Source organism: Nomascus leucogenys, chromosome 13, assembly GCF_006542625.1.
Source record: "Nomascus leucogenys isolate Asia chromosome 13, Asia_NLE_v1, whole genome shotgun sequence".
NCBI lineage: Eukaryota > Metazoa > Chordata > Mammalia > Primates > Hylobatidae > Nomascus > Nomascus leucogenys.
The window spans coordinates 1751841-1779394 of NC_044393.1; the positions used below are offsets into that span (position 1 = coordinate 1751841).

General features: G+C 61.4%; 1 protein-coding gene across 1 annotated transcript; it reads left to right on the top strand.

Annotated features, from left to right (window-relative positions):
• Nucleotides 1-4106: 4106 nt before the first annotated feature.
• On the top strand, nucleotides 4107-16438 carry GATA5 (GATA binding protein 5). Its single transcript, XM_030826005.1, has 7 exons — nucleotides 4107-4166; nucleotides 4554-5097; nucleotides 6519-6694; nucleotides 13392-13517; nucleotides 14026-14113; nucleotides 14482-14606; nucleotides 14951-16438. The coding sequence occupies exons 2-7, from the start codon at nucleotides 4575-4577 to the stop codon at nucleotides 15104-15106; spliced, it is 1194 nt and encodes a 397-aa protein (XP_030681865.1). The 5' UTR covers nucleotides 4107-4166; nucleotides 4554-4574; the 3' UTR covers nucleotides 15107-16438.
• The last annotated feature ends 11116 nt before the right edge of the window (nucleotides 16439-27554 follow it).

Here is a 27554-nt window from a genome sequence, read left to right on the forward strand (position 1 = left end):
GCGGGCGGGGTGGGGGGTATGTGGGCACTGCTAGGAAAGTGACAGCAGGAAATGAAACCCAGAGCCTGATGGCTGGAGCCTTCCTTCCCCCAACCCCCAATGCCAGCCACCCCTCCAACACCTGCCTCCCTCTCACCCCAGCCCCACCCCAGGGCACTCAGGCCCCAGAAGCCCCTCACAGCCCAGGACTCATGGAACTTAACTCTGCATGGTCACCAGGGGGTTAACGTGCCCACCCTCTTATCTCATTGGGGGTGGGGCCCCCACCTTAGAGGTGTGTCTTCGCAGGCCAGCCCTGGCAGGTCCCTGTGTCCCAGTGAACCAGGGACGCCTTCAGGAGAGAGGGGTCACCCGTGGCAGGGCCAGAAATTCCCTCCCGGTCTTTGTCACCTCCCCTGGCTCCCCGACTCTCAGGACTCCGGGCACACAGCTCAGAGCCTCCATCCCTGCATCAGTGCCCTGGGCACACAGCTCAGCTCAGAACCTCTGTCCCTGCACTGGGTTCTCCCCAGCTCTCAGGGCCCTGGGCACACAGCTCAGAGCCTCCATCCCTGCACTGGGTTTTATCTTAGCCAGCATTAGCCCAATGCCTGCTGCACGCCCATCCCGGGTCAGATGCCCTTAGTACCCAGTCCCACTAATGCCTCCCCAAAGCCACTGTGAGAGGCAGGCACTATCATCACCCCCACCTTACAGAAGAAGAGGGGCACAGAGAGGGAAGCAGCTCATCCAAGGCCACACAGCCTGGAGATGCCAACGCTGAGTCCCAAAGGTCTGACTGTGCCCACTCGATGCCCTGACCCGCTGTTCCTTAAGCTGTTCTGGCTCAGCTTCTGCTGAGGTGACAAGACGGAGGCACACAGCCATCTGACCACACAGCACAATCAGGCACCAGGAAGGGGAGAGAGCAACATAGGGGAAGGGACAGGAAGGGAACTGCAAGACGGACCTTGAAGGATATGTAGGAGTTTGGCAAGTAGAGAATAGGGCAAAGGGCCCATTCAGGAAGCATCATGGGCAGGGTCCAGGGGAGAAGAGGGCTTGCTGCTGGGTGGGGTAGCCTGGTGGACTGGGTCACCTGGCTCAGGGGCTGCCTCCTTCCTGAGGGGCTCAGAACACCGGGAGTGGAGAGCTGCACAGAAGCATGGCTCGTGAGGGTCGAGGAAGTTGGGGGCACCTGGGTTTTGAGGTTTGAGCTGAGACTCCTCTCTTTTTGGCTCAAGTAGAAACAGGTCTGAGAGGGGGTCCAGATACTGTCACAGACAACCCCCACGGGTGGGTGCCCACCCCCACCAGTCACTGTGGAGGCAGCTGGATCCACATAGAAAACACGCCACCAGTGGCTTCTGCTCCTGCTGCAGAGCAGGTAAGCTTGTGACTCGCCTAGCAGGGCACCGAGTGGCCAGAACAGCCCCAGACTCCCAACCCTGTACCGCCTTGTGTGAGGTGCCGCCTCGGAGGAGCCTTCAAAGGGTAAATTTTCCCTTCCCCGCCCTCCATGGAGGCCCAGGGTTTAATACAAATGTCCACTGTAGATATTTATTAACTCAAGAAAGCAACCAACGACTATCACTCAGAGACTCCCTTCTTTGTTTTAATTGCCTTGTTTAATTGCTAGCTGTGTGGCCTGGGGCAGGTTGGCTCACCTCTCTGTGCTCCGTTTCTCCATCTGTGTATAGGAATGATAATGTGATCTGTTGCATAAGATTGCTGTGAGGATTAAATGGAAATGTCAGGACAAAGCACAGCACCGGGGCAATGTTGCTGTTTCCTATTCAAGAACTTTACAGATTTTATGGCAAGTAAAAAGCACGAATCCCTCCCGATTCGCCCTGCAGGGTTCCAGGTTTGCTGTGGCTCTTTTCTTGTTCTCTAGACTTTTCTTGGGGTTAGGGGTGGCTCAGCCCCCAGCAGGTCATGAGTGTCCCTTTTTACTTCTCTTGGTTCTTGGTGCTCATGAGGGCTCGGTAACCCAGGCTTTGAGGGCAGAGGGGTCAAAGCTTGGGTCCAACCAGCTTTGCTGCACTGGAGCCCTCTGCAGCCTCTTGGACTGCACTGCGCCCTCTCGCCCGCACCAAGGCCCGGGCACCTCTCCCACCTTCATGGAGTGCACTGCCATCCACAGACAAAGTCTGCAGGTGTGGGGTCAAAGAGAGACCCTCGTGGAGACCCGAGTGCTGGGAGAGCAGAAGGCAGGGGAGTCCACGCAGGGCAGGCAGCACCAACCGGGCTTCTGAGGACAGGAAAGGAGGGAGCGTCTGGTGGGAAGCTGGCCAGGAGGGAGCTGGGAGCTGGTAAAGGGGTAAGGGAAGGTCGCCTAGCTCCCTACGCCAATGGCAGCCACCCCTCACCCCAGCCTGCCGCGCTGCACCCTCTCCTGCACAGGCCTGAGCCTGCTGCGGAACCGTCTGTGGGGTTCCAAGGCCACCACAGACCAGGGGCTTCAGCCTGCTGCCTTCCCAGACGCAGGGACCCAGGGTGCCTCCACAAGCACCCTGAATCCTTATCTGCTGTGGGCGAAGAGGAAAGGCCAGGGATAAGGCGCGTGTGGGGCACCCCAGCTCTCCCCAGATGGACAGCGCAGGCCGTCCAGAACCCCGTGGGGGGATCCAGTGACACCCACCCTGACGGCCCCACACCGCCGCCTTCCTGCCTTCCCAGGTCTTCGCCCTCCACCAAGGAGAGAAGCCAGCGTCCTCTCTGAGCCCTGGCTGACAGGCGCTGAGGGCCGTTTCTGCAAGGAAAAACTTTCATGCTGTGGTTCCCGCCTGTAATCCCAGCACTTTGGGAGGCCGAGGCAGGCGGATCATCTGAGGTCAGGAGCTCGATGAGACCAGCCTGATCCACATGGTGAAACCCTGTCTCTACTAAAAATACAAAAATTAGCCGGGTGTGGTGGCGGGTGCCTGTAGTCCTAGCTACTCAGGAAGCTGAGGCAGGAGAATCGCTTGAACCCAGGAGGCAGTGAGCTGAGATCGCACGGCTGCACTCCAGCCTGGGCGACAGAGCGAGACTCCATGAAAGGAAGGAAGGAAGGAAGGAGGGAGGGAGGGAGGGAAAGAGAAAGAAAGAAAGAAAGAAAGAAAGAAAGAAAGAGAAAGAGAGAGAGAGAGAGAGAGAGAGAGAGAGGAAGGAAGGAAGGAAGGAAGAAAAGAAAAGAAAAGAAAAGAAAAGAAAAGAAAAGAAAAGAAAAGAAAAGAAAAGAAAAAAGAAAAGAAGAAAGCTTTCATGGCCGCCAAGCCTGGGTCCACCCGGTGTGCTCCGAGCCCGCCGTTCTGTTTCCCGCAACCTGTGGAGCTGCTCAGCGGCAGCGACGCCTCCACGCAGCCCTCACCAGGAGTGCGAGCGGGACACGGTTTCCTGACCTGGGTCGCTTCCTACCCTACCCGCATTTCTGGCGCCTGGAGGAAACTCTTCCCGAGTCCCCGAGAGCCGGCTGAGAGTCCCACCGGGGTTAGGGCCTTCGAGCCTGGCACCCAGATCGCGCCTTACAGGCTGGACCCTGCCCACCTCCCAGTGGGACCCCGAGCCTCGTGGCCCCGCTTGCTCAGAAACCGAGGAAATCGCGGGGCTCCCGCCAGTGCGCCCCGTCCCAGTCCAGCCACCCGAGCCGGCCCGTCCCTATGGAAGCCGGTTCCCTGCATCGAGCCCCGAGTGCGGCCACTCAACGAGGGGGCCCACGGGGTTCCACCGCCGCGTGTCCATCGGTGAGCGGGGCCGGGATCACCGACTCAGCCACCAGACACGGAGCCCGCCTCTAGACCAGCCTTCGGCGGGGGCCCGGGCAGGGAGGAAGAGGGCTCGGGACTCGCACAAACTTGGAGAAGTCTCTGCGCGCGACTCCCCGGGGCCCACGAAGCCCTCGGCCCGCCTGTCTAGCTGCACTGGTCGGGGCTCCGCGCTGGCCGCCCCGTGTCGTGCGTCCTTGTCGCCAAGCCCCGCGAGCAGGGCCTGCCCGTGTCACGTGGCTCTGCGGCCGGAGCCCCAGCGCTGACCCTGCGGGGAAGGAGGGGCGGGCGCGGGGAGGGAAGGGGCGGCGCGGCGGGGGCGGGCCGGGGCGGCGCGGAGGGGGCTGCGGAGCTTCACCGGCCCTGGCTTCCAGTCTTCGGCCCGTCGGTCGCCGACCCACCGCCACCGCCGTGCCCTCCCGCCCTCCCTGCCCGCTGGTGAGTGCTCCGGCCCGGGCTGCAGCCGCGCGCCCCTCCCCACCCGGCCCCTCCCAGCGCGGCGGGGCCCCGCTCTCGAGGCCCTGCGTCCTGCGGCCGCGCCAGGCCCGTCCTTCCCAGGCCCCCACCGAGCTCACCCCGGGGACCTCCGAAGCCCGGTCGGGGAGGAGGTGGGCTCGGCGTTGTGACTGCCCCGAGGATGACGCCCTGGCCGCTCCCATCCCCGCGGTTCCTCTCCCTCGGGTTCGAGGACCCGCCCCGGGAACGGCCCGGGCTGGGGACTGGGAAGCGCTGCCCAATGCGACGGCACCTGCCCGGCACAAGGTCGGGCGCTGGCGGAGGGCGCACAGCTCCCGTGACCTCCACACCTGTCCCTCTTCCCTGCAGGTCAAGACCACGCCTGGGAGGATGTACCAGAGCCTGGCGCTGGCCGCGAGCCCCAGCCAGGCCGCCTACGCCGACTCGGGCTCCTTCCTGCACGCTCCAGGCGCCGGCTCTCCGATGTTTGTGCCGCCCGCGCGCATCCCCTCGATGCTGTCCTACCTGTCCGGGTGTGAGCCGAGCCCGCAGCCCCCCGAGCTCGCTGCGCGCCCCGGCTGGGCGCAGACCGCCACCGCGGATTCGTCGGCCTTCGGCCCGGGCAGCCCGCACCCGCCAGCCGCGCACCCTCCCGGAGCCACCGCCTTCCCTTTCGCGCACAGCCCCTCGGGGCCCGGCAGCGGCGGCAGCGCGGGAGGCCGAGACGGCAGTGCCTACCAGAGCGCGCTGTTGCCTCGAGAACAGTTCGCGGCCCCGCTTGGGCGGCCGGTGGGGACCTCGTACTCCGCCACCTACCCGGCCTACGTGAGCCCCAACGTGGCCCAGTCCTGGACTGCCGGGCCCTTCGATGGCAGCGTCCTGCACGGCCTCTCAGACCGCAGGCCCACCTTCGGTGAGTGCGGGGGCTTCACAGTCTCGGGGCCCAGGAGCTGGCCGAGTCCGGGTGCAAACCCGCACCCTGCGAAACGCTCCCCTCATCCTCCCCCACGGTCCGAGCCTCCCTGCCAGGAGCGACACCAGCAGCCCCGGGGCGAGACGAGGAAACCTGGGTAACACCCCACACGAGAAACACCCATCCAGAATTCTGTTTTAACCTGTTAATGAGAAAGAACTATTTCCAAACAGCATTCCGGATTGTGCCAATGTGGAGCCTCAAAAGTCTTAATCTTTTTTTTTTTTTTTTTTTTGGAAAAGTTTTGGAAACGATTTTTATAAAGTCCGAAACACCGGTTTATTTAAGTGGCCACATTCGTCTCGGTTCTAGGATGTTTACTTATTTTAATTTGAGACCTGGTTTCAGTCGCTTCCCGAGTATCAGTTTGGAGAATCGGATTCTCGGCCTGTAAAGGGAGCGGCTCTTCCCGGTTGCAGCGTAGTCACTTTCTGGCGAAGGCGGCGCCTCTGAGCTCCGCAGGGGCCCATCCCGTCCCTCCGGGACCTTGGAGGCCTCGACACCCAGCTCCAGAGCTGCCTTTGGGACCCCGCCGGCCCTTTGGCGCAGGAAGCAGGCGCAGCCGCATCCTCAGGACCCCTGGCCCCCGCCTCCTTGGACAGCCCCGCTGCTGGCGCGCACCCCTGGCGGGGCGATGATTGATCCCTGCCCCACCCCCACTCGGCGCCCGGGCCTCCCTCGCGCCGGCGCCGGGCCGGGCCTGGAGGGGACCAGGAAGACCTCCACCCCCAGCCGCACAGTGTGCGAAGCCCGGCCCCAGGGGGCTGTGAGGCGGGGCTGGCCTTCTAAAGGAAGGACACTGGTTGCCACCACAGCCAAGCTGACAGAAGGCACCTCCTCCACCCTCCCAGCCCCCCACCCCTGTCATGGACCCGCTTTGCAGAACAGGAGGACAGCGGGGTTAGCGTTCCCAGGAGAACCCCGGGGAGCCCAAGAGTGTCTGCCAGATAAAGCCCCTTCATCCCCCCCCTGCCAGTGTAGACACCCCTTCATCCACCTTCCCCGCCAGTGTAGACACCCTGCTTTCCCAGCAGGTCAAACAGGCAGAGGCCAGTGCTGGCCCCTGGTCCCGGAGCCGGGAGTCCCAGGTGTCTGTCTTCAGGTTCTGTTTATTAACACCCCATCCTTGAAAAAGCAACCCTAGCGAATTTTATCATATGTGAATTAAAAATTTAAAAATAAGATTAAGTAAGCAAATAAATCTTAAAATAAAATACATTTAAGGCACAAAATTTGTGCCTTAAATTTATTCATCTGATGAAAGCCACCAGGCTCCTGGGGAGGGGAGGGTGCTGGCCCATGAGCTGGGGAGGCTCCTGGGGAGGGGAGGGCCTGGGCCCACCAGCTGCCTGTCCCCTCAGTGTCCGACTTCTTGGAGGAGTTCCCGGGTGAGGGTCGTGAGTGTGTCAACTGCGGGGCCCTGTCCACACCACTGTGGCGCCGAGACGGCACCGGCCACTACCTGTGCAATGCCTGCGGCCTCTACCACAAGATGAACGGCGTCAACCGGCCGCTCGTTCGGCCCCAGAAGCGCCTGGTGAGTTTGGGCTGGGCAGATGGGCGCCTGGGAGCAGTGCTCCCCCAAGGGGACCTCTTGCAATCCACCCCGGCGACACCAGAGCCCCTGGGGTGGGGGTAGGGGAGTGCGCCAAAAACAGCCTGGATGCCCACCCCGGTCGGTCGGGTCAGGCCAGCTCAGGTCCTCTCTGAGAGTGCTCAGGGCAGGGGATCCCAGTGGGGATGCCAGGGGCCACCAGCTAATAGCGCCAGCCCTGAGAGTGCTCTGGGGGCCAGGAGCCCAGGCTCTGGAGCAACGGTGTCGGCCAGGCTCAGCTCACTGCTGGGTCCAGGAAGGGCTGCTGCCAGGAGCCAGGAGCTCAGCCCTACGAGTCGGTGGCAGCTGGCTGTGGCCTGGCCCAATCTCGGAGGCCTCAAGGTGACCCTACCTGGGATGAGGCTTGAGGGAAGGTGGCTGCTGGATACTTGATTGAAGGGCCTTGAAATCTGAAATTGGAGAGTCTTTGGGTCTGTAGTCCCCTCGGGGAGCACTTTCTACCCATATTGCAGGGACCACAGGGACACCAGGTTTATGCCTGTCCTCTGCCTCATGGGCGAAACTTGTTTTCACTTTTGGTTCTTCCTGGCTTGTGGTTGAGCAGGGAGTGGGGGACTCTGGAGCCCAGACTTTTGCCCTAGGCAGGGCACAGTCCCCAGAGGCTGGACGATGCTGAAAGTTACTTTGTTCTATACGTTTTCCCAGGCAAACCTTTACATTCAAGTAATTTTACAAATAAGGATTTGGGGTGTTGATTTCGTTTGCTGGTTATCTAAAATTGAGGAGGCCACAGTGGCCCCTGGGTCAGAAGGCTGAGCACGGGTATGTTCCTGGGCACCAAGCCTTCCTCTGCTGGTGGTGTGGACTCCATGCGGGGTCCATCAGCCAGTTCCCACCGTCACCCTGGGTGGAGGCCAGCCCTCCTGCCACTGTCCTGCAGGGCGGCTGTTCTAGATGCCTGGATTCGCGCCCTGTGCCGGTGCAGCTCTGTACATCCCTCAGTTACAGGCTGAGGGGAAATTCTGGGGCCCTGGGCTATAGGGGACCAGGACCTGAGCGTGGGAGGTCCCAGTGGAGCAGGTGGTGGGAAGCAGGACCACAGGCCGGGGGCGGCCGTCACTTCTCTTCCTTGGAGCTGGCCTAGGGCCTGAGGCTCTGCAGGCCCAGCCTCCTCCCATGCCTGCCTCTCGGAGGGAAGGCTCGTAGGAGTCCATCCCCCTCTTGGCTTGTGCTCCCAGGTGTGCTGTTCCAGCCTGGTGTCCATGTGGCCCTTGCTGAGGGGTTAACCACTGAGGTGAAGAAGGGGTAGGGGCCAGGCACAGTGGCTCATACCTATAGTCCCAGAATTTTGGAACGCTGAGGCAGGAGGATTGCTTAAGGTCAGGAGTTCGAGACCAGCCTGGGCAACATAGCAAGAACCCATCTCCACTAAAAATTAAAAAAAAAAAAAAAATAGATTAGTCAGACATGGTAGCACACACCTGTGGTCCCAGCTACTCAGGAGGCTGAGGCAGGATGATCACTTGAGTCCAAGAGTTCAAGGGTATAGTAAGCTATGATCACACCACTGCACTCTAGCCTAGGCAACAGAGGGAGACTCTGTCTCTAAAAATAAATAAACTGGTCCTGTGCAATGACTCATGCCTGTAATCCCAGCACTTTGGGAGGCTAAGGCAGGAGGATCACTTGAGCCCAGGAGTTCGAGACCACCTTGGGCAACATAGGGAGACCCACAAAAAATTTAAAAGTTAGCCAGTCACGATGGCACACACCCATGGCCCCAGCTACTTGAGAGGCTGAGGCAGGAGGATCTTTTGAGCTGAGAGGCTGAGGCTGCAATGAGCCAAGATGGCACCACTGCACTCCAGCCTGGGCAACAGAGCAAGACCTCATCCCAAAAAAAAAAAAAAAAAAAAAAAAAAAATTGTAATTGAAATTAACTTCTCTTCTCTTTAATTACATTTTAAGTTAAATTATTTTTTAAAAAAAGAGAAGTGATAGGGAGCTCAGCCCAGCTTCTGTGAGACTGCAGCCCAGACCTCCCTTCCCCACCCTCACCCATGCAAAGGGCTGCCCCTCCTCTGGCTGTATCCACTCCCCCTGCCAGGCTTTGAACTGGGCACCGGGACACACTGGTGTCAGGAGGAGCTGCTAGGAGGGAGCCCCTCCTCCTGCCGTGCCCCGCCCTGCCCTGGGTCTTCCAGCCGGGCAATACCTGTGTCCAGTTGGATCCCAGACTCCTGGGTTGGGGCATCTCGTAGACAGTTCCCCAGCTCTTTGAGCCTTTGTCTCCTCATCTGAGAAGTGGGGAGAGGAACTTGGAACCGTCCACGCCTTGCTGTAAAGATTAAATTAGCTGCTGTTTTGTACTTGAGCCTTGGCTCTGAGGACGGGCTGCTGGGGGCCCTTGGCGTGATGAGGCCTCCATTCCCTGGTCTGGGGGATGCAGGGTGGGCTTTGGGGTGCCTCCTGGGGGAGGACCCTGTTTACTGTCCATCTTGCCAAGACCAGAGGCTTCGGAGGGTGGGGACGACCGTGCCCTCTCCCCATGGTCTGGCTCTGTGCGTGGACACGGCTGGGAGCTCTTGGACCTCAAGCAGCCCACCCCCAAGAACACTGAAGCCTCGGCGGAAGCCTGGGGCCCGGCAGCCAAGGGCAGTGCGGACAGCAGACCTCCTAGCCCAGGGCCACCTCTGGCACCAGCTCCAGGAAGTAGCCCAGTGTCGCATGGAGCCAAGCATCCCTTCCCGCTGAGCAAGCCTGGTCCTTACTTGCAGTGACACCTGTGACCCACCCAACCCCAGGGTTTCCTTCCTTCGAGCCCCTCACAGACCCACATCCCCAAGTCAGTTTGTCCTCAGCCAGCAAGGGGCATGGGCATTGTATCAAGTGCTTACTACATCCCCCCTCCAGGAGGGGACCCATTTGAATTTGGAGACATTCCAGCCACTCACCGGTCCCCAAGGCTCAGACTCTGCGGCACAGCAGCCTCTGGTTGTCCACGGCCCAGTCTTCCGTCTCAGAGGAGGCTGCTGCGCTGCAGGTCGCTGTGACCTGCACCTTTACTCCAAAGTGTTTCCCGGCATGTGCGCTTCATCCCTCCAAGCCAGGCTCGAACCTCCTTCCCTCTCCCGCCCTCCTTGAATTTCCGCCAGCACCGGCCGGGACCCTGCCCTGCCCAGAGCCTGATTTATTTGGATGTCTCAGATGCACGCAGAGCCTGGTGCTTAGAGCGGCTCTGCTGCGCGCAAGCAGGCTTTGAAGTTTGACTTCTTTTGAAAAGAACCGACAAAAAAGAAAAACGAAATGCAGCCAGGAGAGAGGCCTGGGGGGCAGGGTGCTGAGCGTGGCCAGGCCGGGCTGCTTGTTGGGCAGTGAGGAGACGACAGATGAAGGCATCGTCGCGGTATGGTGGCACAGGGAGCCCCAGCGCGGGCAAGCTGCTGGGAGCGTGTCCCCGAAGTATCTGGCTGACGGGGGCGGTTATGTTCACCCTGGGCCTCCCCAGTTTCCTCTGGTCCCGCAGCTCCTCTAAGCCTCAGTCTCCCACCCGTACAATGGCGATCTGGTGAAGATTTAGGAAAGGGTGGATGAAGGACACTCTGTCCCCCCGCAGGTTGGATGGTTGCTGCCTCTACCACCTGCAGGGCTGACCTTGGGAATCCATGTCTCTATGGAAGGTTTTTCCATGTTTTTCCCATTTTCTTAATTTGATAGACATGAAACATGCTCACTGTGAAAACATTCAAGGTGGATTCCAGGTGTTTCCCCGGCACTCGCAGGGGTGCGGGGTGAGGGGCGTGCCTGCTGCTGGGGGCTGTCCCAACCCACACACGTCCTGCGCGCCCCCCCTTGTTTGTCTCCACAACCCGTGTCTCAGACGTGGCTCCGACGGGCATGCTGGCAGCTGTGGGGGGACGTGTGGAGTGTGCTCATGTGTGTGCACCCCCATCTGTGTGTGCTAAGGGGCGATGGCCGGTCCCAGCCCCGAGGGTCCCTCTGGTTCAAGGGAGAGGATGGGCCTTGGGCCATGGATGCCCCTCAGTCTGAAGGTGGGGACTGCTGGGGCACAAGGAGGGAGTCAGCAAATAAACTCCAGGCCACACATGGTTCCATGTGGTTTCAGATAAGCACAAATATTTTAGCACTCATGTCCCAAATACTGCAGGAGACAAAGGATTCATCATGTATCAGAAATTCACATATACCTAGGCATGCTGGGTCGATCCGTCTGGCAGCCCTGGGGGAGATTTCTTTCCACTTCAGGAAGACAGATGGATGGGTGGATGTCCGAAAGGTGGGAAGGAGACCATGCCTCATGCTGGACAGTGGCCTGAGGCCACCAAGAAAGCAGCCACAGTGCCTGGCACCTGACGAGGATAGACTCAAATCCTGTCCAGTAACAGTAGCTGCTTCTAGACCCATCAGGGTGTGGCAGGTGGCATCCCAGGGAGAGACACCAGCTGGGGGCCCTGGGTGACCCCAACTGCTCCTGCACAAAGGGTATCCACCATCCAGCCGGGGCCAGGCACCATCTCCCTTCCAGCTCTGCTGGGGCCTAGGCTGGGCCCTCCAGCATGAGCACAAGTCTCACCCCCAACATCCCCCCAGGGAGACCGCTGGAGACCCTGAGTGGCTGGATGCTATTGGCCCAGGGTAGGAGACATTGTTCTCCCCAGTCAGGCCAGGAGCTGCAAGCTGAGGCACCTCTCAAGCCTCCCCAGCCTCACTGGCCTGGCCCCTTCCTTTGCTTTCTGCCCCTTTGTCATGGAGCTCAGGGCAGGGTCCTGCCTGGAGACAGGAGGCCTGGCCCCAGATGAAGCAGGGGCAGTATTCCCAGAGCCTTTGGCAACTGCCTGCAGCTGCGGCTGGGGGTCGAGGAGGCCTTGAGTTTGGGGGCTGGCTGGTGCTCAGGGCTGCAGGCAGGCCCCCACTCTCCCACTCAGGCCTTTGACAGGGTGGCCTATGCCCTTGGCAGCAGCCTGGGGGAAGGGTAGGCAGAAGATGGTCAGCAAGGCCGGCCCTCATCTGATCATAGAGGGCAGTAACAGATGGGGAAACTGAGGCAGGCTATAACAGATGGGGAAAACCGAGGCTGGCTGTGTCTGTTCATGGCAGTAACAGATGGGGAAACCGAGGCAGGCTGTAACAGACGGGGAAAACTGAGGCTGGCTGTGTCTGCTCATGGCAGTAACAGACGGGGAAACCGAGGCAGGCTATAACAGACGGGGAAGCCGAGGCTGGCTGTGTCTGCTCATAGAGGGCTGTAACAGACGGGGAAACCTAGGTGGGCTGTAACAGACAGGAAAACTAAGGCTGATTGCATCTGCTCACGTAAGTAACAGACACAGGCTGGGAAGCTGAGGCTAGCTGGGTCCACTCAGCCCTCGTCCAGGATGGATTCTTTTCCCCTAGTGCAGCTGGCTCACTTGTGACTGCTCTCTGGCTCTGTCCTGGCTAGAGAATCTGGGGGCATGGCTTTGAGTGTGGGGGCCCCGTCCTCACGGGCTGCATCCTGTGCCTGAGGCACACTGATGGTCTGGCCCTGGCTGCCGCCGGGAGGGCAGGACAGAGCTCCTGCAGAGCCACCACTGTGGTCCTGGCAAGAGAGGCCAGGGACCTGGACCAGGCAGGGGCTGTGCAACCTGAGGGAAGGGGACCGATGGGGTCAGGGTAGGGGCCGGGGATAGAAACAGCAGCCCCCCAGGAGAACCAGGCCTGGGGACAGGAGGCTGGGAAGGGTGGTGCCACCAGCAGAGCTGTGCTCTGAGATTCAGGAAAGGGCTTCCAGTCTGAGGTGCCTCTGGGGCCCTGGGCTGGAGCTCCCAAACGCCACCTCCCTCCAAGCACCAACCTGTGAGGCCAGTGGGAGAAAGGCTGGCTTGAGCTGGTGGGAGGCCCCTGGTCTGCCTTCAACAGGGACTCCCCAGGCAGCCAGCTCGGAACCTCCCAGGCGTCTCTCAGTTCAGATTCCTGAGCCCCAGCTGAGCTCATGGACTGGGGCCCTGGAGGTTCGGGACCTCTGATTGGACCTGGGTCTGCCAGATTGGGGGTCAGTCTCTACTGAGAGCCACAGGAAGGAGGGAGGCAATGTTGGGGCCTCTGGAGGGTTCCAGATGGGTCCAGTCTTGCTCCAACACCAGGCGCAGTGCACAGCAATGGGGAGACATAGGCAGGTGGGACCCGGAGCCCTCAGCCGCTGTCCGGTGGGGCCCCCTGGCCTGGGAGGCAGGTGCCCAGGGGGACCACAGGCCCTGACGCTTGCTGTGTCCTGGCCTCCGGGGGGCCCTGTGGCCTTGGAGTGCTACTCTACTGCAGAATCGCAGGGTCCAGGCACAGGGTTGGTGCTAAAAGAGACAACAGGAAAACCATTGCCTAGGTGCCCGGCCCCCACGGGCTCTGAACCCCACAACCGGCCTGTGGTGGGTCTGTTATCACCCCTTTTACTGGGGGAGAAACTGAGGCCCAGGAAGGTAAAGTTACCTTTCCCAGGGCTCGAGAGCGTGTCCAGGCAGAGCTGCCAGGCGGGGCCATTGCAGAGCTCGCGACCTTCATGCTCCAAACACCTTCTCACCGGGTCCCGCGTGGCCGCAAGGCCGACCTGAGTCTCACTTCCGTCCCCCTGCTCCAGCCGCGCACCCCGCCCCGGGGCTCACTCCAGTCTCCCTCGCCCCCACAGTCCTCGTCCCGCCGCGCCGGCCTCTGCTGCACCAACTGCCGCACGACCAACACCACGCTGTGGCGGCGGAACTCAGAGGGGGAGCCCGTGTGCAATGCCTGCGGCCTCTACATGAAGCTGCATGGGGTGAGTGTGGCCCCCGGGGCAGGGAGGGGGGGTCTGTCCAGCCTCCTAGCGAGCGCCCTCCCCGCTCCCAGACCAAGAGGCTGGGGAGGAGCTGGCAGGATGGCCATTGTCCCCGGGGCTGTTTTACACACATGTCCCGGCTGACTGCAGCACCACCCCCGGGGGCCCGGGCTATTCCTGTTACACTCACGGCACAGACGGCACAGACGCGCTGACTGAAGCTCACCACAGCCATTCGGCCTGGGCCAGACAAGGACACTGCTCCTGCCCTCTGGGCACCCCTGGTGCCTTCTGGCCCCTGGCAGCTCTGTCGGACTAGGGGATGGGAATCCAGCTCCACGGGCTCCCCCTCACCCAGCCCAGCTGACAGCTGACCCACCAGGGCTGTGAGGACACAGCCAGCTCCAGGAGTGACCGGCTCTGGGGGGCTGGAATGAGGGGGTGCTGTGCAAGGGGCCCAGGGGTGAGCAGGGACAGGACCAGCCTCCACCCTCGCCACCCCTGCCAGGTGCCGCGGCCTCTGGCCATGAAGAAGGAAAGCATCCAGACACGGAAGCGGAAGCCAAAGACCATTGCCAAGGCCAGGGGTTCCTCAGGTGCGTGGCCAGGCCCTGCGGTCAGCCACCTCCTGCGGGGTGGCCTTCGGTGCCTCCAGTTCCGTCATGAGAGACCTGTGTGTTTGGTTCAAGCACAGTCCTCTGGAAGTCCAAATGCCCCCAGCTCTGCCCTGTGGTGACCTTGCTGGGGGGGTGTGGAGGGCCAGGGTGGTGACAGCATGTGGGCAGCAGGGGCAGAGGTGGGGCCAAGGAAGCCACGCCCGGCCCTACCACCCACGCCTGCGGGGTGACCGTGAGGAGTCTCCAAACCTCTCTGGGCCAGGGCCGGAGGAGACCTGGCTACATGGCAGGAAGGGGAAGTGAGGCCACACCTGGCCCCTCTGTAAACATCCCCTCTTCCCTTCCAGGATCCACAAGGAACGCCTCGGCCTCCCCATCTGCTGTCCCCAGCACTGACAGCTCAGCAGCCACTTTGAAAGCCAAGCCCAGCCTGGCGTCCCCAGTGTGCCCTGGGCCCGGTATGGGCCCCCAGGTAAGGGGGCGGGCTGGGGTGGGGTGCCCAGAGCTGGGGACCCTGTGCTTCCTTGGCCAAGTCAGATCCCATCAGAGCCCCTCGGAGCCTCTTCCAGCAGGTGGGCTGGACACACCGGCGGCCTTCAGCCATAAGTATGGTGGCCCTTCCCCTAGAGCTGGCTCTGTGCCAGATGTGGGGGGAGCCCCAATGCCTCACGAGGGGTCCTTCATGCCATTCCAGGGCATGAAGGGGTCCCTAAGAGCAAATCCCAGTCATGGGAGCTCCTGACCTAAGAGGCCGCAGCTTCCCCCAACCCCCCAACCCCCCCCCCCCCGAATTCTCATGCTCTCCTGCCCCTGCAGGCCTCCGGCCAGGAGGATGACTCCCTTGCCCCCGGCCACTTGGAGTTCAAGTTCGAGCCTGAAGACTTTGCATTCCCCTCCACAGCCCTGAGCCCCCAGGCTGGCCTCGGGGGGGCTCTGCGCCAAGAGGCCTGGTGTGCGCTGGCCTTGGCCTAGGTCCCCAGACCAGCCCATGTCAGGGGAACAGCCCAGAACAGAGCACCCACTGGGTCACCTCCGTGCCTGCTTTGCTCCAGCACAGCAGAGACCAGCAGGCCCCCCCACCCAAAGAGACTGGGTCTCCTGGAGTCTCCACACGGTGGTGGGGAGGCCTTCTGGGCAGACGGCAGTCAGGCCCCAGAGCAAGAAGGCTGGTGAGGGAAGGGCTCAGCTCCCCACGCCACGTACAGCAAGGGACTTCCCAGGTGCGGCCCAAGGCTCCGGACCACACTGGCCCCCTGCGGCGGAGGCCAACGCAGGGCACCACCGCCAACTTGAATTCCGTCATCAACGCTCCCCGTCAATATGTTTACAAGTTGTAGCAGTTGGGGGAAAACAATCAACCTCCCAGTGTAAAACCAAGATTCCCAGTGAAGCACCTGAGGCCAAGCAGGGGAGAAGAATGAGGGGAGCAGCTGGACACAGGCCTCCCGAGGCCTCGGGGCTGTCCTTCGTTGCCCACATGGATGGACGGAGCTGTGGTGCAGAGAACTTTTCCCGCAACGGATGCAGGACTGCCAAGGATAGGAGTGCGGGCCACGCGTGGTGCGGGGATTCCTCCGAGGGGAAGCCGCTCACGTTGCAGTCATCACAGACTTACGCACTTGTTTGGACAGTTTCTCCAGAGGGAATGGGAAAGGGCCTTGTTCCAGCTGAATCTGTGTATCATGACCGTTTCTGACAGCAGAGTGAATTGTCTGGTAGCCCTGTCCTGACCCATCCAAGCGCTGCTGGGGCTGGTGGCCACATGTCTTGGCGTATCTGGGGCCATGCAGTTTAGTTTCTTGTCCCAGGAGAATTGTTAGTGATCCCTCTTGCTCTTGCAAGCCCCCTCCACACTGGGTTGGATGATACCTTAGTGGGTGACGCTGGCGAGAGGCACCCTACCCGATGCAGCTGCGAATGGCCCATGACATAATGTCGGGAGGCCACAGGGAGCAGAGGAGCGGGGCAGGCGGCCACGGCGCCCTGCTGGGAGCACATCTTCGCCTCCGTCCGGCTGCCGCCCTTCAGCAACAAGCCCTGATTTTTCCAGCAATGCCAGAAACCTGGATTTTAAGTCTACCAATTTGATTCAAAAATATTTTTAACACTGTGAGCCAGCTAGACCCCCAGGGCACCGCCCCATATTGAAAAACAGTTGCGTCTGGCGTCAGCTTCAGGGGCGCGTCTGGTCGTCCTGAAGCTGTCCCTCCGGAGGTTCTTCCAGCCCCATTTCTATGCGATGTCATCTTTTCTAAAAGGGACAAATGAAGCCACAGGGAAAGTGAAATAAAACCTTGAACCTCACTCTCCCTCCGCCCGCCCATCACCCGGGTAGTCTCCCATCTCCCCCTGCCCATCACCCGTGGGGTCTCGAAGCCCTGCCCCGCCTGCTGGTCACCACCCTCCTGGCGATTTCCGGCCATCCTCTGCGTTCTGAAACATCCCTGGTCCCCTGCGTCCCCCCCAGGTGCCCTCGAGGACATCTCCAGGCCCTGATGATGCTCAGGACCGCCAGTGTCCCCCAGATCCCCAGCGGCTGGGAGAGGGGTGCCGGGCAGGGCAGGTGTGAGGCTCGGCAACAGCGCTCAACAGGCCTGGGGCCTGGCCCCGAGGTGCAGCAGAGGGGCTGGGCTGGTGGGCGCCTCCATTCCCACAGGCTGGGTCCCTGCTCAGAGCCTCCTCCTAGCCAAGCCCACCTCCTCCTGGAAGCCTTCCCTGTCTGCTCCCAACCTCCTCCATCCTATCAGGCACTGGGGTGGGGGCTGTGAGCAGCTCTAGTAACTTCCTCAGCCACCTGCCCTCACTGGACCTGGCTCAAGAGAGAACTCAGGCAAGGCCCCTCATTCTAGCCCATGCAGTGGAAGCCATGCTGGGAGATTTTCAGCTCCGTGGGATCTGAGGCGGGCCCAGGAGTGAGCATTTTAAACAGGAACCCCCTTACACCTGCTGGGTGCCTGGGGGCCCACACTTTGAGAAACCCTGCACTATGATGGCTTCAGGGTCTGAATCCAGTTCAAGTCCCTGCCCTGCCCTGCTCATCTGGTCTGGGGATGGGGGACAGGGAAATGGGCTGGGGCAAGGTGGCACCTGTGTCCCCATAAGGGTCGCATGTGGCATCCGGGCATCATTGGGGTTCGCTTGCTACTGTCCTGTTTCCAAGCCCAGAAGCCTCAGGCTGCCTTCTCGGGTGCCCGTGCACAGTGAGGACACTGAGGCACGGGGGGTAGAGGGTCGCCCCTCACCCTGCCTCCCGCACATCTGCCTCAGGGCTCACGCTGGGCTTTGGGTCCCTGAATGGGAAAACGGGTGACGGTGACCTCCCAGGCCTCACGGGTGGCAGTGAACTCCCAGGCCTCTCCAGCCCAGGCCGCAGCTGGGGAAGGACAGTCTGTCCCCCCACGGGTTGGACAGTTGCTGCCTGTACCACCTGCAGGGCTGACCTTGGGAATCCATGTCTCTATGGAAGGTAGGGCCAGCCCAGCCTGTTCTTAGCACCCCAGACCCTGGGGTGAGGGGGTGAGGGTGCCACAGACCCAGAGGGAAGGAGGCCTGAGGACGGCCTGAGGGAGACAGCGGGAAGCCGCAGAGCCGCCTGGGCTGAAGACCTGGAGCAGGAGGCAGCTGGTGACTGTCTGCGTCGTGGTTTTCACATCAGCGCCTCCCCATGCCTGCTGCTGGGTGGACACTGCGCAGCCTCATCCTTGCACTCCCCGCTCCCAGGAAGCAGGCGTTGGTTTTCCTCTTCCCTGATGAGAAAAACCATGGCTCAGAGAGGTGACTCAAGGTGCCAGGGTCAGAGGGCACAGCATGGCGTCCCCAGACCACAGTGCTGGGTGCAATGGAGCTGGTCATGTTGCTTCCGTTCCGGCCTCAGTTTCTCCACCTCTGCTGGGGAGGGGGTGCCACATATCCGTGGCCATATCTGTAATCCATGCACTTGTGTAGAAGGCAGGTCCCTGGGAGGCCCCAGTATAGGGAGGCGGCACCAGGCACCAATCCCTACCTGGAGAGGCTTCCTGGAGGTGTTTGTGGGGGGCGTGCAGGACAGGCAGGGTCCCCACAGGTAGAGTGGAAGGAGTCCAGGTGCTGACCCGACTGTGGCCCTGGACACACCCCATCCATGAAGGGAGGCCCCCAAAGGGAACAGGGGGATTTGCCCATGGGAAAAGGGGAAGCAACCCTTTCCCTGTTTTTATTCCATTTTTAGGGATGTGTCCGGGATGACGGGGGCTGACAGCTCCACCGCTGGGCATGGTCATGGTCACTGCTGCTAAATTTAAGCCTTTCTCCTCTTAGGGCGGAAGCCATGAGGACCAGAGCCTTAATATAGCCGCCAGGCGCCCTGCACTCTCCCTCCCGCCAGCCCACCCTGCGCTCTGCCCAGCCGGCCATAAACAACCAGACGAGCCGGAGGCTGGCGGGCAAAGTGGCCCGGCCCCTGATCAGAGCGACAGGACTAAAAGGAAGGTCACTTTACCCGCACTGCCTGGACCTGGGCATACTGACTGCCCATCACCTTTTGAACTAAAGCACGTGCCCAGGCAGCCTGCAGGAGGAGGGCGCCGCACCTGGAAATCCCCAAAGACCTTGCAGTGGCCCCTCCAGCCTGCAGAACGTGTCCACCAAGCCCCACGGTGCTCTGTCCTGGGCACCCTGGGGGAGGGAGAAGGTCCTGGTGAAGCCCCAAAACTGAGCGTGGGCAACACAGAAAAAGAAGGGAGACGCAGAGCCGCGTCCGCTAGGGCTTCCTGACCCAGAACCATTTGTAGAGCCCTCCCACTTCAAGCCCTTAATTTATTGCTTCATTCAGAGCAGAGCAGCAAGGCTGAAAGCATCCCAGGCCCTGAGGCTGTGGCCCTGGCTCCTCAAAGCAGGCCCAGAGGCTGGCATGTCCTCACTCTCCCATCATTCCCGGACCTGGCTGCGGCCAACCAGCAGGGTGCTCCTTGACACCCATAGGTGTGTCTTGGCAAAACGTGGACACCGGACCCCGAGAGCCACCCTGTACAGGCTTAAACCAGACCGGGCAGCTGAGTCCTGGGGACACACCACATCTCCACTGTGCTGGGACCGCAGCTTCCAGGAGTGAGCTCTGGGAGAGGGTCAGTCTCTCCTTTGCTGTTGCAAAAGACAGCTCATGGCTAAGTGGGCATGAAGCCTCTAAGGCTTGTCTGAAACACGCAACGTGCTCATTAAGGAGGGAACATGGGAGGGTCACTCGAGCCCAGGAGTTGGAGACCAGCCCGGGCAGCATAATGAGAGCCCATCTCTACAGAAAAGTATAAATAAATAAATAAATAAGTAAATAAATAATCCAGGTGTGGTGGCGTCCACCTGTAGTCCCAGCTGCTCAGGAGTCTGAGGTGGGAGGATCACTTGAGTCTAAGAGTTCAAGGCTGCAGTGAGGGCTGACCGCACCACTGCACTCTAGCCTGGGTGATAGAGCAAGACTCTGTCTCAAAAAAAAAGAAAAGAAAAGGAACATTGTTAATGAAAAGTGCCTCCTTATTTGACCAAATAGGGACATCCCTCAGAAAAAAACAGTTCCTATTGTCACCATCATCAAACAGGTCACTCTGCCACCAGGAACATGGGTGTCATGTCTGGAAGGGGACATCTTTCCCCAGCTATGCTGGTGCCACAGCCTCACAGGCAGTTTGTGGGCTCCAGGCTGCCTCCTCCAGGGTGTGTGGACAGCCTTCGGGGACAGCCAGTCAGACGTGGGCTGAGTCAGGGCCTGGTGTGCGGTGGGGAGGGCAGGGCAGCTGAGTGAGCAGAGAGAGGAGAAGGTGGGGAGGGCAGGGTGGCTGAGTGAGCAGAGAGAGGAGAAGGTGGGGAGGGCAGGGTGGCTGAGTGAGCAGAGAGAGGAGAAGGTGGGGAGGGCAGGGCGGCTGAGTGAGCAGAGAGGAGAGAAGGTGGCGAGAGGCCCAGGCGGGAGGGAGGCAGGACGGCCTTCAAGGCCAGGCTGTCATCTGAGAGCAAGGCTGGATCCACAGCCTCAGGGGCTGTGCTTCTGGGGACATCAGACTTGCCTTCGGAAGTTGGCCAGTACCCAGTGTCCACCCCAGCCCAGGCTCCCCGTGGCAGGAGCAGCTGGCACTGTGACCCTCGGGCACCCTGGGGCCCAGCCTCCTCCTCGGAGGGCCCATGGTGGGGAAGGGCCTGGTGTGTACTTGGTGGGGTCCCTGAGGAAGGCTGAGTGGGGCTCTTGACACACCAGGGCCCCCGGCCCAGCACTGCCGGCGGCAGCATCCCCTCAGCAGCAACCCCGCCTGTGCAGGCTGGGGCCCCATCTCCACGCAGCCCCCCAGGTGCTCAGCCACCAGGTGGAAGGTGAGACCCAGGGAACGAGCACCCAGGCCCAACCCCTCCACGTCTGCCTCTGGGCCGTGCCTGGGCCTCCACACGAGGACCCCCATCCCACAGATGAAGAAGTGACTCTTGAGGGGCCCGGCACCCCCGAGGCTGTGAGGTTGTGGCTGGGGATAGACCCCAGGGTGCCCGCGCCTCCACCCCCCCCCCACCAACAGGCGCCTCAGCAGCAGAGGCTGCCTAAGCCCACAGCCTCCCCCCAGGTGGGGGTGGCCCTGGTGGGCAGCCCCCTCCCCCACAGTGCCCTGTGCGGCCGCCAAGATGTTGACACGGACGGCTCCAGCCGCCTTATTTATTATCTGATAACGCGCTCTTGGCCCCACTGCTGGACGGCGTCGGGCCGCACTGGGGCCACTGGCCTGGGGGAGGAGGAAGGCGGGGTGGGGGAGCCGGGAGCCCAGCCGCGGCCACACCTCAGCTGGCCGGGCCTGCACGCTGCACTCTGGACTGGGTGCACTGAGGGATCCCCACGCCCCCTCCTCCACGCAGGCCTTCCTTCTCCACGGCCCAACAAGCTGGTGGGCCCAGAATGAGCCGCCTGGGGTCTCCCTGCGTGGGGAGGCCCCCGAAACCTGCTCTCCCTGATCCCGGTAAAACCCTCATCTCAGCGCACCCAGCTCCAGCCACAGCCCATCCCCCACACCCCTGCACTTGGCCCCGACTCGGATTTCCATGATGCGAATCTGGTTCTGTTTCTTCTTTGCATCCAAACTCTCACTCCCTCGCAGCCCAGGCTCCGCTGCGGCAACTCCGCACAGCTGGCCCGGCCCTGGCTGCCCCGTGGCCTCAGGCCCCACAGTCCTGACACCTGTGTCCACTCTCAGGTGCGAGGACAAGACCCATCACATCTCAGAGTCTCCACAAGTGCTGTTTCCTCAGATCGATGGCCCTCCTTCCTCTGTGTCCAGCCCAGGACACGGTGCTCAGGGGTCGAGGCCCTCTGATGCCACCACTGCCTCCTCCACGGCAGCAAGAGGGGTCACGGTGCACAGAGCCCTCCTGCCTGGAGGTCAGGAGCCCAGGCCTCCGAGGAGGTCCCTGGCTGTGTGGACAACCTGCGTGGTGGTGTGTGCACCTGAGAGCCGGAGGTGCGTGTGCACCAGGTGTGGGGACATTGCGATGAGTGGCGTCGGGCCCTCCTTTCAGTGCCGCCCCGGGGGCCACCCCCTGCCTCGGGCATGCAGCTGCCCAGTCTCCAACAGACCGAGCCATCGCCAGCCCCTGGGCTGCCCTGGGACAGTGGAAACGGTACAATTCCAAACAAGAGGGGCTGCCCAGGCGGCTCGAGGGCACGTGTGTCCAGGAGCCCTCACCCATTGGTGCCCTGGGAAGATGTAAGAACGCAGACACGCCACGGAAACGCGGGGCCTCAAGCCATGTACGGGGTCTCATCCATCCCCTGTGTGGACAAATACTTAGTGTGTAATGATGTTTGATCTGGAGGGGAGTGGGTGATAACGATAGTTATCTCTCAACAATTATAGCTTATTCTAAGTTCTTTTTCCTAAACCTTCTCCAGTGAATCAGCGTTAATAACCAGGAGGAAAATGACAAAGGCGGCCTTCATGGGTCCCTGGGCCAGCCCTGCAGCCGTGCCATGTCCCCTCACCAGGGACACACCCCAAGGAGGACAGCAGGGAGGCTGAGGGAGGCAGGTGAGGAAGGTCTCCAGGCCTGTGTGTGGAGGGTCCCCGGGACCTGTGTGAGGAGGGTTCCCGGGGCCTGTGTGTGTGGAGGGTCCCCGGGGCCTGTGTGTGAAGAGGGTCCCCGGGGCTTGTGTGTGTGGAGGGTCCCCGGGGCTTGTGTGTGTGGAGGGTCCCGGGGCTTGTGTGTGGGGAGGGTCCCCGGGGCCTGTGTGTGGAGGGTTCCCGGGGCCTGTGTGTGGGGAGGGTCCCCGGGGCCTGTGTGTGTGGAGGGTCCCCGGGGCTTGTGTGTGTGGAGGGTCCCCGGGGCCTGTGTGGAGGCTCCCCGGAAGCAGGTGCTGAGAGGAGGGTGTTAGTGATTGGGTGGCTGTGTGGAGGCCGCAGCGTGGGCCCATCCAGGTGATGTTTCCAGCACCTGCTTGGCCCACGGGGATCCCAGAAGTGCCGGCTCGTGCTGTCCTGCCACAGGTGGGGAGGCTGCTTCGCACCCGCCGCTCTGTGCTCCTGGGTACACTGTAGAGGGGCTCCAGGACCCCACAGGGGGTCCTCTGCCAGTCCCGGGCTGTCTGCCCCCTCAGGGTGGGCACTGCTCCAAGTGGGAGACGGCTGGGAAGAGAATGTGCCGAGTGGTGGTCTCCGTCCTCTCCAGACTGCCCTGCTCCCGTGGGAAGCCGGATCCTCACTCCCCACGGCTGCCGTCAAGGTGTAGCAGGCGGTGCAGGCTCTGAGCCCGCTCAGCCTCTCCGGGCCAGGGGAGCCTCAGCTGGACCCATCCTTGCCAGTCACCGACTCTCCCAGGACTGTGCAGGAGCCTGAGAGTAAGGGGCCTGCCGTGGTGCCAGGAGCCCAGGGAAGCCTGGCCGGGAAAGGTCTCTGGAGAGGCCCTTCCCAGGTGGCCACTTAGAGGCTGCTCCCAGCAGCCCGTCCAGGGGAACGGCAGCCCTGGCCCCAGCCCAGGTAGGAGCCGCCGCACAGGCCACACACCCTTCTGAGAAGCCTGTGGATGCTGGCCGGGCCCGGTCTGCTGGATTCTGGGTCCCAGAAATGTGGAAATGATGTGAGGTTGTCGGGAGGAGGCCCCAATGACCCAGCCCTTTACTTACTTCGAGGGCTTCCCCTTTGACCTCTGAACTCATCATTTCTAAACTGTAATGCTTGTGTATAAAACGTGCCAAATTATTCACTGCAAACACTGTCGAGGGTCCGCCACTTTGAGGCCTCGTTCTGCACTCCTTCATTTCGGAATCTGCAGGATCCTAGGACATGCAGGGCCCTTGATCTTGACCTCCAAGAGGCCCTGGTGACAGGGATGGGGACAGGTCCAGTTGAGTCTGTGGCACACCATGTGCACAGGAGGGAGGGCAAGGCTGCCCCTCTGCAGGGAGCAAGGAATGGGGCCGGGATGGGGGACTCGCGAGGCAGAGACATGGAGACAGAGACAAAGACGGAGAGACAGAAAGGGAGAGAGACCAGTGAACCAGGCCCACCGACCCCGGTCTGGTAACCATGGCCTCCTGGGGATTGCATTCCCCCCGCCAGCCTCCTGCTGCACAAGCACCCACACAGGCCCCAGAGGGAACATCGACAAGCCTGTCCCTGTCGGCCCTGGAGGGTCAGGGAGGGGCGAGGAGGACCCGGGCCGAGCTGGGCAGCTGCTCAGCCAGAGCCGCCCCGTGGAGGCCGCCCAGCCAGCTCTCGAGCAAAAGTCCCAGGGGTGTGGAAGGCAGCAGAGCAGCTTTTCTGGGGGCTTTGAAGGAAACACAGAAAACCCTTCCCAGCAGCGTGGTCAGCCCCAGGCCAGGACCCCGTCAGATTCCTCCCACAGGCGTCTCCTATCAGCCTTTCCAAAGGAAGGTGCTGGGGGCAGATGGAGTCTGGGGAGGAGCCCCCACAGGGACTGGGGGCCCCCACCAGGAGCCTCCCCACCTCCCACTGGGCACTCTCCCCCAGGCAAATTTCAGAGGTCAGCCGAAGGCACTGGCCAGCATGAGGCTGGGGCGATGGTCCTGCCAGCCCGAGATGGGGCACCCGCGTGAATTAGCTGAAAGACTTTGGCGCCCTGAGCTTGGATGATTTGGGGGTGGCACCCCCTCAGAGGATGGGTGACAGTCGTCAGCCTCAATGCGGTGCCCTCTGGCCCATCTCCCCGCCTCAGGGAGAGCTGAGGGGATGCAGAGAAGGGGCCTGGGAGGCCCGGCGGCTTCAGGAATTCATCCGCAGTCACACAGGGTGTCACTTCCTTGGCTGGGCCAGGAAAGCCCATCCCGGCCTCGGCTGAAATAGGATCAGCCGAGATGAATGGCGCTGAGGGCCCGTCCCCTCGGTGACCCTGGCCCGGGCTCCAGAAGGATCTGGGGGAACAGTTGGTCCCTCCGTGAGCCTCCGTGTCCAACGGCCTTTTCTGAGCCCTCAGCCTGAGCCAAGATCGCCGCTTCCGGAAACAGGGAGAGCGCTAATGAGTTTTTCTGCAGATTTTAAACTAAACACAGAAAACCCTCAATACCTTGGCCTCCTTAAATCAACAGCACTTTCGAGCGGGTGCCTCTGCTGACGGATGGCTGCTCTGCGGCCCGGCTCTCCCCCAGGCCTCCTCCGAAGCTTCACCGGGATTGTCTAGTGAAAGATTTAAGGCCCTCCATCCCAGCCCGTTAACCTCCCTAACGAAAACACCAGGTCCGACGCTTCCTGCCCGCGCCTCCCTTGCAAGCAGACCCTTGGGTTGAGTTGGGAGCAGCGCACGGTGCTGTGGGCGCAGACTCCGCAGAGAGCCTGGAAGAGTTCACAGTCACTTTCAGATAAATCTCCCTTGTTTATTTTATGGATGAGAGGGGAAATTAAATACTCAAATAAAGTTGTACATCCACGCACTGGAAGCCCAAGAGACACTTAGACCCCCCAGCTCTCGTGGGGGCTCACGAGAATTCCCAGCTGGCCCCAGGGGCGGCTGTGAGGGAGGTTTGGGCACAGCTCAAGCCTTGCCCCCAAGCCCAAAACTCAGGGCCGGGTTGGAGGCCCTTGAATCCAGGTCCAGGACAGAGTCTGGAGGTCCGCTGGCAGGCCAGGCACCTCGGATGTCTGGCAGAGTGCAGTCGGCTGGGAAATGGCTCAGGCCAGGGTTCAAGTTCAGCTGCCACTGAATGTGGAGGGCCCAGGGTAAGCTCTCTGTACCTCAGTCTCCCTGTCTGCAGAGCCAACGAAGATTCCCAGCCATGTGCCCGCCTGATGGTCAGTGTTGGCCACTCGTCCGGTCCCTGAGACATCCTTGCTGCCTTTACTCCTGAATTCCCTTCCACGGGTGCAGCTGCCACTTGGCCTCAGCTCTGCTCAGCCCTCCTTCAGCCTGCCCCGGAGCAAGACGGGGGGCTCCTGCCCCCTCCCCGCACTCTGTCTCCTTGCAGGTGGATGAATGTGCCCACAAGTGCCAGGACCGCTCCAGCTCTGCAGAGGAGCTGGGGGCACCCCGGGCCCATCCTCTGGACCCAGACAGTGCACGCTGCCTCCTTGATAGAGACGAGGTTAGAGGAACCTCGTAAGGATGGACAATAGGCTCTAAAAATACCCCAAAGGCAGGCAGGATTTGCCAGTAACATCTGTAAGTTCTGTCCGGCGGAAGTTATAAATACTAAATAATATTAATTCAGAGCCATTTGTCATTTGGGGACAGCTATGTCCTTTGTGGGGACAAGGGATGTTTTTCCAGATTTGTAATTTATTGCTCTTTACAGTTAAATCCAGCTACAGACCCAAAAAAAAGGAAAAATAAAAAAAGCAGAGTCTCCCCCAGAACCACTGAGAGCTGGTGCTCAGGGAAGGTCAGGGTCATGCCAGGGCCACCTCTGTCCTGGCCCCCAGGCCCATGGGAGGTCCCTGCTATCAGCCCCCATCCCGCTCCCCACTCAGGCAGCAGGACTTCTATGTGACCCCATAGGACCTTGGGGCTGTGCTTGGTGTCCCCAGGCAGGCCAATGTCAGCCGCACCTGCCTCCAGAGAGGGTGACAGTTCCTTCACTTGACCCCACCCCCCGCCCTGGGGTCTGCAAACCTGTCTGGGCAACCTTGGCAGTGTCCTTCTCTCCTCACCAATTCCACGCTGCCATCTGCCCACTCCCTCCCCACAAAGGCCCCAGGGCTCCTCAGGGCCCCCCAGATTCCCGACCCCGTGGCCCTCGAGGCTCTGCCCACCTGCTCCACGCAGACCCCCCGAGCTCACCCCCCACCTCCCCACCCTCACATGCCCAGGCCAGCGCTCCACACTTCTCCCACCTGGGCGCCCTCTGCCTGGCTGTGTTCCCCACCCTGTGGGTCCCATCATCCTTCCAGGCCAGCGTGGGTCTGTGTGGCCCTCAGCGCCCCTCTCGGAGCTCAGCCACCCTCACAATTCCTTAGTTATTGGTGTCACTGGCAGTTTGCAGTTGTCACTGAATCCCAGCCCCAGGAGGATGGGTCCCATGCAGACCATGCTTGTTATTGTACGAAGGGGCCTGTACAGGGCCTGGCATACAGCAGGTGCTTAATAGAGCCCCGTTGGGCAGTTAGGACCACACAGTCCCCACCGGGGGTCCCCTTCGAGGGCTCCTGCAAGGGCCTCAGTGGCCAAGCCCCAGTGAAGGGCAGCCAGTCCGTGGGCCAGGGACCACATGGGGCTGCAGTGGGCTGGCCTGAGGGTGTGAGCACAGCCGGGCAGGTGACCAGTTATCCCCACTTAGCACAGAGCAGGTGAAATGTCACCGAGGCAGTGCAATAAAGGGCTCCCTGCCCCCTTAGACTTCCTCTGCAGCCCCAGCCACACCCAGATCTGCCCTGACTCCGACCGGGGCCTTCCCACCTCCCAGCACATCCCGCCCAGTCTGCCTCCCCGGAACCCTGACCCCTGCCTGGAAAATGGACCTGTTTCCTCCCCAGGGTTTTGCATCACAGGAACCTGAGGAGGAGCCCCGCCCGCCCGGGGCCCCAGAGGCTGATCTGGGTGGAGATCCCAAAGAGGCTCCAGAGCCCGCACGGGTCTGTTGGTAATTGCTGTGTGGCCTCAGGCAGGCCCTGAACCTCTCTGAACCTCAGTTTCCTGCTTTGAAAAGTGGAGGCAGTAAGAAGTCACCCCCAAAGGACAGCAGCATCCCTAGAACAACACGGACACCCACCTCCCAGGCACACAACCTGGGCACAGCGAAGGCTGCGGAGAAGGACTGAGGAGGGCTGAGGGCTTCCTAGAGCCAGAGGGGCCTGAGGCAAACCTGAGCCCGAGAGACACCTGGGCCTGCCATGCTGGGGTGCTGGGTGCTAGGACCACCCTGGCATTCTCACAGGGACAGCCTGAGGGCACGACTAAGGTGCAAATTCATCTCCACCCTCTGCCCTCCTCAGGGTAGGCAAGCCGCTCTCCTCTGCCCTCCTCTGCTCTTTGTCTC